The sequence below is a fragment of the Schistocerca serialis genome, chromosome 9 (genome assembly GCF_023864345.2).
Source record: "Schistocerca serialis cubense isolate TAMUIC-IGC-003099 chromosome 9, iqSchSeri2.2, whole genome shotgun sequence".
In the NCBI taxonomy this organism is placed as follows: Eukaryota; Metazoa; Arthropoda; class Insecta; order Orthoptera; family Acrididae; genus Schistocerca; species Schistocerca serialis.
Genome location: NC_064646.1, coordinates 62,525,622 through 62,534,914, shown reverse-complemented (window position 1 = coordinate 62,534,914; position 9,293 = coordinate 62,525,622). Strand labels below are relative to the sequence as shown.

At 39.8% G+C, this 9,293-nt stretch overlaps 1 protein-coding gene across 1 annotated transcript; it reads left to right on the top strand.

The window, feature by feature from the left end:
- Window positions 1–311: 311 nt before the first annotated feature.
- LOC126419370 (uncharacterized) lies at window positions 312–2,881 on the top strand. The gene is made up of 2 exons (XM_050086558.1): window positions 312–489; window positions 1,980–2,881. The coding sequence occupies exons 1-2, from the start codon at window positions 312–314 to the stop codon at window positions 2,879–2,881; spliced, it is 1,080 nt and encodes a 359-aa protein (XP_049942515.1).
- Window positions 2,882–9,293: the final 6,412 nt, after the last annotated feature.

Sequence of the window (9,293 nt, the reverse complement as noted above, 5' to 3'; positions counted from 1 at the left end):
GTGTAACGCCGCTTTCACACTATACGGTTTTGACCGTACGGCAAAAAGCCGTACGGCTGTAGGTGTGAAGAAATGTATGGCGCCTTTCACATTATACGGCGACGGCAAAATGCCGCTGCCGTGCCGTGCTGCAGCCGTGTCTTGCCACTACAACAGACGGTCGCCGTACGGCAAGTTCGACAACAGTGGCCTACGTGACTAAGTGCATGCTTTCACACTGGACGGTTTTGAGCCGTACGGCGTCGACTAGTTCGTTGTAGTGTCGTTTTATTCATTTGTGTTTATTCTTGTTTACTGAAAAGTGTAGAAGAATGGATGAAATTGATACTGAACTTTTGATAACCTTGGTGGAAGTAAGACCTGTTCTGTGGGACAAAACTCTAGATGCGTATAGAGATCGTATTGCTACAAAGAATGCTTGGCGGGAAGTTTGCGTAGCACTGAAGCAAGATTTTGATGAGATGGAAGACAAAGATAAAAATGCGTTTGGTAAGTATTTATTTAATATATTAATATTACATTTAATACGTTTTAAACAGTTTTTATTTAACGTTATAAATTTTATTCTAAAAGTAAATCGTTTGTTTATAAGTAAATTACTGCTACCAGTCACGTTTTTTTTGTTTTGTTTATATTTTGCACGACGCGTTTCGGGAAATAATTCCCATCCTTAAGTGCGTTTTTCTCTAAGTTTTCATCATGTGTGGTGTCTTTTTATGTGTCAGGTCTTGCATTCTGTTTTCTTTACTGTAATTTATAAGAGAAACACGCACAAGACCTCACAAATAAAAAAACACTACACATAATGAAAACTTGAAGATCGGAATTATTTCCCGAAACGCGTCGTACAAAATATAAACAAAACGATTAAAAACGTGAGTGGTAGCAGTAATTTATTTATAAAGAAAACTATTTACTATACAGTCGCAGGCTTTCACAAACAATCTACAAAAAGGAAAAGGCTTGTTAATTTATATCTTTGACATCTGCCATGACACGCTTCCAGCATTTGTCATAAAATATTTACAAAGAGTGTTCCTTATGGCGTTGGCTGTCAGTCCTCCTCTTATGTTGGCATCTTGGGCTAAGTCTTCCAAACCAGTGAAGGATGTGGTGTCTTCAATTATAAATCCATCTCTCTGACGTACAAAATTGTGTAAAACAATGCAAGCTTTAACCATTTTTACTGCAAAATCTGGATGAACATTTAAAGGTCGGTGAAACAACCGCCACTTATTGGTGAGGATGCCAAAAGCACATTCCACATACCTCCTTGCTCTGCACAAACGGTAATTAAATACACGTTTCTCAACTGTCAAGTTTGTTCCCCCAAAAGGCCGGAGCAAATGCGTGTGTAGGCCAAATGCTGCGTCTCCCACGAAGAAGTAGGGTACTTTTGGACCTTCCGTACCAGGCAGACATTGGACGTCTGGAAATTCCAGGGAATTACTTTCTATTGACTTCCATAAACTGGACCGTCTGAACACTGAAGAGTCACAGTCTTTGCCATAACTTCCTACGTCGACATAAATGAACCTGTAGTTGGAATCCGCTACAGCCATCAGAACCACAGAAAAGTATTCTTTGTAATTGAAGTACATTGATCCGCTATTAAATGGGGCAGTAAGACGGATATGTTTTCCATCCACCGCTCCTAAGCAGTGGGGGAAATTAGCAGTACGTTCAAATCCAGCCGCTATTGATTCCCATACCTCTTTGGTCGGTCTTTGTATACATTCTTCCCGCAGTGATGACCAAATTGCTGTGCATACATCATTAACCACTTTACTTGCTGTAGAAATCCCAATTCTGTACTGGAAATGTAAGTCAGTGAAGGAACAACCGCTTGCCAGATACCTGAACAAAACGAAAAAAAATCAGTGACATTTAGTTTGCAGTGGACATTTTTTGTTACAGTTTTGCTTTTTTCTATACAAAATTAAAATGTTTTCATACAGTTTTGTTTTCTTTTGATGTAGGTATAGAAGTAATACGGAGGTGGACCAATCTACGAGACTCCTTTGTGAAGTCAAACATAAAAATTCAAGCTGCGAAAAAAAGTGGCTCAGCAGCAAAGAAAATGAAAAAGTATGTATATTCTGATCAGCTGCAGTTTCTAAAAAAGCTGTATGATGCTCGAGAGACGGAGGACAGTTTTCAATCGGAACGCACCGCCAGACTGGAAGAAGATATAGAAACGCAGGGCTCCGTCGAAAATACTGAGAATGTTTCTGGGCCATTTGATACAGCACCCACACAACAAACATCCAAAAGCGAGTGCCATACAAACAGAAAACATAGAAAACCTGATGCAATCGAAATGAAAATATTACGAGCTCTGGAAGAAGACAAACCTTGCAGCAAAATGTCATTTTTACTTAGTCTGAAGCCTCATCTGGAAAAATTTGATGAACAGGATTATCTTCAGTTTCAGATGGGAGTCCTCAAAGTTATAGAAAATATATATGAAAGGAGAAATATATTGACAGCTCAACCTCCTCCATTTACCCATTACACACCTCCCATGCCCTATAATAATAGATTTCAAGCTTATTCTTATTCACCTATGGAAAATGCTGCTCCAATATCCTCTTACCATACGCATCAGATTCGTCCTCCTCCAGCTGCACCAAACCCAACTACTTTTCTCGAACAACCATTACAGACTTCTCAAGGTCGCAGTTCTTATCAACGAATTAATAAAGTGCCACCACCATACCCTTCGCCTTCCACAAGTAGCCATGAAGGCCCACCATCAACAACGCAGTTCTACAACGTTTTTGCAGAGAGCCTGTCGCCACAAAGTGACAGTACAGTCAGTCCTGCTACAAACTCTTTGGTTTCAACTGCTGATATTGATATTGACTTTTCTACTTCATAATCTGAGCGTAATAAAAATGTAAAACACAAATAAATAAGTAAATAAACAGAACTAGTTTTTATGTATTAAATTACCTTAACGTGATAGCCAGCATTTGAACAGGTTGGATGCAATTGCGGAATTGTGTGTTTTGTCGTTGTAACACATCCTTTAGTTTTCTATGTAATTCGTCAAACGAGGTAATAGACATTCGGAAATAGTTAAAGAATTTATTTCCGTCGTTCCTCAAATCTTCAAAGAGTGTATAAAATAAACCCACTTCGTCTCTTCTCTGGTTAATGGGGTGTACCCACAAAAGACGACCTTTTCTTTTGCGGCGACGATGAAGCAACCACAAAGCAACAACTCGTTTACGGTTCATCTTGATACACACATTAAGCAAACTGAATAGACACCAACAACTGGTCACGTCAAAAAGCCGTGTAATGTGAAAGCAACACAGGCACGGCTAAAACTCGTACGGCTTTTTGCCGTACGGTCAAAACCGTATAGTGTGAAAGCGGCGTAACACCCAGTGTGTACCGGGTGATCAAAAAGTCAGTATAAATTTGAAAACTCAATAAATCACGGAATAATGTAGGTAGAGAGGTACAAATTGACACACATGCTTGGAATGACAAGGGGTTTTATTAGAACCAAAAAATACAAACGTTCAAAAAATGTCCGACAGATGGCACTTCATCTGATCAGAATAGCAATAATTAGCATAACAAAGTAAGACAAAGCAAAGATCCAGAATGAGATTTTCACTCTGCAGTGGAGTTCAAAGCAAAGATGATGTTCTATACAGGAAATGCTCAATATGTCCACCATCATTCCTCAACAATAGCTGTAGTCGAGGAATAATGTTGTGAACAGCACTGTAAAGCATGTCCGGAGTTATGGTGAGGCATTGGGGTCGGATGCTGTCTTTCAGCATCCCTACAGATGTCGGTCGATCACGAAACACTTGCGACTTCAGGTAACCCCAAAGCCAATAATCGCACGGACTGAGGTCTGGGGACCTGGGAGGCCAAGCATGACGAAAATGGCGGCTGAGCACACGATCATCACCAAACGACGCGCGCAAGAGATCTTTCACGCGTCTAGCAATATGGGGTGGAGCGCCATCCTGCATAAACATCATACGTTCCAGCAGGTGTTTATCAGCCAGGCTGGGGATGATGCGATTCTGTAACATGTCGGCGTACCTCTCACCCGTCACGATAGCAGTTTTGCTGTCCAGCGCCATCTGTCGGATATTTTAAGAACTTTATTTGTTTTTTTCTTTTTTTTTTTTTGTTCTAATAAAACCCCATGTCATTCCAAGCATGTGTGTCAATTTTTACCTCTGTATCTTTTTATTATCTTTATTAAGTTTTCAAATTTATACTAACTTTTTGATCACCATGTATATCAAGATAATATATGAGCCAGTGCCCCTATGGAGTGACAATATATACCACACATTCGAAATATTCTTGTAGTTACTGCTTGATAAACAAAACAAGTGCAGCTTATCGTCGAAATAATGACGTGAAACCTATTAAGTGATTTTCTACAAAGATAAATTATGAATTCTGCACACCAAGATAAAAAAAATATGAAACTTCAATTTAAACTGTTATCCTTCTAAAGTGCGCGTCATTTATATTGGCGGCCGAGTTTAGGTTCATTCTGCGCATCCGACGTCACAAAACACAGTCAGCCAATGAACAGATAACGACGTTGCCAGATCTCGACTGCAGTGCAGAGCATGGACGAGTGTCTTCAGTTTTAGAAATGTTCAGTCATAAATAAAGTAATAGAACAAAAACAATGTCTTGATAGCAGACTTTCTTTTATAGAAAGTTTGAAAAAAACGTTCTTTATACGAATTGCTTCATATTCTATTAATTAATTAAACCAAACAAGCAATAAGACTCCTAATTCAGGCGAAAGCAAAAAAAAGATGTTTGTATCAATCTCACGAACCGCTATTTCGCAATATAGAACAGCGGTAATTGTTTATTTCCTATTGTACTTCGACGAAGCGTAAGTAATTCATAGTCATACCAACAATGTTTGTCAGTATTTTGCGTGACGTGTTAGAGTCCTCATGTCGTTCTATAGTAACACGTGTTGCGTTAGCGTAGTGGTTGAGGTGTTTGCCTTCTACGAGACAGGTTATGAGTTCAAACATTGTGCGGTGCTTAGTATTTTCATTACTTAAAAATAATATCGACGTGCATTATTTCACGAATTATATTCGTTTGAATGCAATTTTTTAAAATTTCTAGTGCTTTGTCTCTTCATTAACCCTTTCGTTGCTGCAGACACGTGCTCCCCGCATTCCGCGCTGTGCGCGATTTTGTCATCACTGCACTGCTCGCCTGTGCAGACACATGGCATTCCCACTGCTTTGACAGACTTATCATTCGATTTCACAAAAACTATTTCGCCCAAAAATTTGATTTTTACACGTCTACTTGACTGATACCTTCCCCCCACAAATGACTTAATTTTGTTTCGATGTTCAACGCAGTTATTATGCAGCATTAAATATAGTAAACCATTGCGCGAAATTTTGAAGAGTTTGCAGAGGTAAATGTCCATAGCGTATACTTTCCGTAAGGTCGATTTGAGTTGCCACAATGTTGAGATAGAAATGTGGACAAGATACCTAAATTTCATATAAAATTTACTGTATAACAATATCTCATTTAATTTAAGTACGACATAGGTGTCGTATGTAATACTGAGAAATATTCCGTCTTTCGCGACTGTAATAAAAGTTTTATTTACACCGGGCGCGTTTGGATTTATTTTAAAGCACTTCGATCAATGAAAGTTATGGCACATACACAATGGTACTCATGTTCTCTTTCTTGTTTTTGTTCCACAGTCGCAGTTTTACCAATGGTATTGAAATATATTCCTCTTCTGCAACTGTAATAAGCGACTTATTTAGACCAGACGCGTTTCTCTCTTTTGAAGCATCTTCAGTGGACAGTATTTTGTCTCCCCCATTGCCAAGTCACCTTTCGTAGTTTTGTGCTGCGATAACACAATATTCAACGTTTGTGTTGGCTGATCAGTGTTTTAGCAAATAAATGTTGTTTGTGTGTGCCACACAAAAAAATTATATTTGACATAGCTCTGAGCACTTCACTGACAGACGTTATATTCAAGTCCTAATGTTTTTGTACGTCCCCAGTTTTGTTTAATGTATTTTGTCTATTTCCTTTTGATTGATTGAAGTGCTTTAAAATAAAGCAAAACGTGCCCTGTGTAAATAAAGCTTTTGTTACAGTCAATATTTGTCAATATTACATACGACACCTATGTGGTGCTTAAATTAAATGAGATATTGTTATACAGTAAATTTTATATGAAATTTTGGTATCTTGTTCACATTTCATTCTCAACATTGTGGCAACTCAAATCGACCATACGGAAAGTATACTCTATGGACTTTTACCTCTGCAAACTCTTCAAAATCTCGTGCAATGGTTTACTATATTTAATGCTGCATAATAACTGCGTTGAACATCAAAACAAAATTAAGTCATTTATTGGGGGAAGGTATCAGTCAAGAAGATGTGTAAAAATCAAATTTTTGGGCCAAATAGGTTTTGTGGAATCGAATGATAAGTGTGTCAAAGCAGTCGGAACACCATGTGTCACCACAGGCGAGCAGTGCAGTGACAAAATCGCGCACAGCGCGGAATGCGGGGAGCACGTCTCTGTAGCAGCGAAAGGGTTTAATGCGGCCGTGGTGGCTTTACTTCATGAACTGCGCGCTCCCCCCTAAACGTAAGCTTGCGAACTATGCTATACTATGGCGCTGCTTCTCTTGGCGCGTGCGTCGTGTGCAACTGGCAACGCAGCAATCTCCCGCGTCTGGGCGGGCATGCGCGAGCCGCCAAGATAAAAGAATTGAACTATAGTGACTCAAAATGGTTCAAACGGCTCTGAGCACTATGGGACTTAACATCTATGGTCATCAGTCCCCTAGAACTTAGAACTACTTAAACCTAACTAACCTAAGGACAGCACACAACACCCAGCCATCACGAGGCAGAGAAAATCCCTGACCCCGCCGGTAATCGAACCTGGGAACCCGGGCGTGGGAAGCGAGAACGCTACCACACGACCACGAGATGTGGGCACTATAGTGACTTTTGAACAATGAATTCACTGTTATATAACCCTTTCAGACCTGAACTTTTTATAGAGGACGGATTATTTTTCTTTATATGGTAGTGCTCTTGGGTGATTTTTTAATGATTTTAGATCCAAGAGTTATACAAAATATGTACCCGTTTTCAAAACGTACTTTGTTCATTTGGCTTCATTTTATGGACTAAAACAACTAATTACGAAATATCCTCCATTGTAATAAATAGTAAAAAATCATTCAATAATTACCATGCAAAATATCAACAGTATTCATTTATACAGTGGAACATAGCGAACCAACCACATCCATGTATACTGGTGGTCACGAGCTGCTGCGCGCTGCTACATTGACTTGCTGGTATTTTCGTAGTGATGCCCAATAGTTGGCAACACTTGCGAATGATAAAAAGGTTGAACATTCCCAAATGTGTACCTCAGGTTTCCATTGCAGAAAAATACTTCTGTTGCAGCTAAGACGAAGTAAATGTTAATGTACACAATTGTAGTCAGAGGGTCTGAAAGGATAAAAGAAGGGGAAGTTTATTGAAGAACTCAATTAGTCCTTCTCTCTCATTTAACCAAGCCCATATTCTCACACAACTCTGTCTTCTATTCCTTCCCCTACTTCGTATTTTTACTGTCTTCATAATGACAAAACAAGTGACGAAAATATGTGTGAAAAACAAGACTTTGTACATGTTGTTGTTGTGGCCTTCAGTCCTGAGACTGGTTTGATGCAGCTCTCCATGCTACTCTATCCTGCGCAAGCTTCTTCATCTCCCAGTATCTACTGCAACCTACATCCTCCTGTATCTGTTTAGTGTATTCATCTCTTGGCCTCCCTCTACGATTTTTACCCTCCATGCTGCCCTCCAATACTAAATTGGTGATCCCTTGATGCCTCAGAACATGTCCTACCAACCGATCCCTTCTTCTGGTCAAGTTGTGCCACAACCTTCTCTACTCCCCAATCCTATTCAATACTTCCTCATTAGTTATGTGATCTACCCATCTAATCTTCAGCATTCTTCTATAGCACCACATTTCGAAAGCTTCTATTCTCTTCCTGTCCAAACTATTTATCGTCCATGTTTCACATCCATACATGGCTACACTCCATAATAATACTCTTAGAAACGACTTCCTGACACTTAAATCAATACTCGATGTTAACAAATTTCTCTTCCTCAGAAACGCTTTCCTTGCCATTGCCAGTCTACATTTTATATCCTCTCTACTTCGACCATTATCAATTATTTTGCTCCCCAAATAGCAAAACTCCTTTACTACTTTAAGTGTCTCATTTCCTAATCTAATTCCCTCAGCATCACCTGACTTAATTCGACTACATTCCATTATCCTTGTTTTGCTTTTGTTGATGTTCATCTTATATCCTTCTTTCAAGACGCTATCCATTCCATTCAACTGCTCTTCCAAGTCCTTTGCTGTCTCTGAGAGAATTACAATGTCATCGGCAAACCTCAAAGTTTTTATTTCTTCTCCATGGATTTTAATACCTATTCCGAATTGCTCTTTTGTTTCCTTTACTGCTTGCTCAATATACAGATTGAACAACATTAGGGAGAGGCTACAACCTTGTCTCACTCCCTTCCCAACCACTGCCTCCCTTTGATGTCCCTCGACTCTTATAACTGCCATCTGGTTTCTGTACAAATTGTAAATAGCTTTTCGCTCCCTGTATTTTACCCCTGCCGTCCGCCCTCGTGGTCTTGCGGTAGCGTTCTCGCTTCCCGTGCACGGGGTTCCGGGTTCGATTCCCGGCAGGGTCAGGGATTTTTCCTGCCTCGAGATGACTGGGTGTTGTTGTGTCGTCTTCATCATCATTCATCCCCATTACGGTCGGAGGAAGGCAACGGCAAACCACCTCCATTAGGACCTTGCCTAGTAAGGCGGTGCGGGTCTCCCGCATCGTTCCCCTACGCTCTGTAAAGAAGCATGGGACTTCATTTCATTCATACATTTTACCCCTGACACCTTCAGAATTTGAGAGAGAGTATTCCAGTCAACATTGTCAAAAGCTTTCTCTAAGTCTACAAATGCTAGGAACGTAGGTTTCTCTTTCCTTAATCCAGCTTCTAAGATAAGTCATAGGGTCAGTATTGCCTCACGTGTTCCAATATTTCTACGGAATCCAAACTGATCTTCCCCAAAGTCGGCTTCTACTAGTTTTTCCATTTGTCTGTAAGGAATTCGTGTTAGTATTTTGCAGCTGTGACTTATTAAACTGATAGTTTGGTAATTTTCACATCTG

Excerpts from the sequence above, each read along its gene's own strand:
- LOC126419370 (XM_050086558.1), top strand. The coding sequence starts at position 312 with ATGGATGAAATTGATACTGAACTTTTGATAACCTTGGTGGAAGTAAGA. Across the intron at positions 490-1,979 it reads CAAAGATAAAAATGCGTTTG|GTATAGAAGTAATACGGAGG; the intron begins GTAAGTATTTAT and ends CTTTTGATGTAG.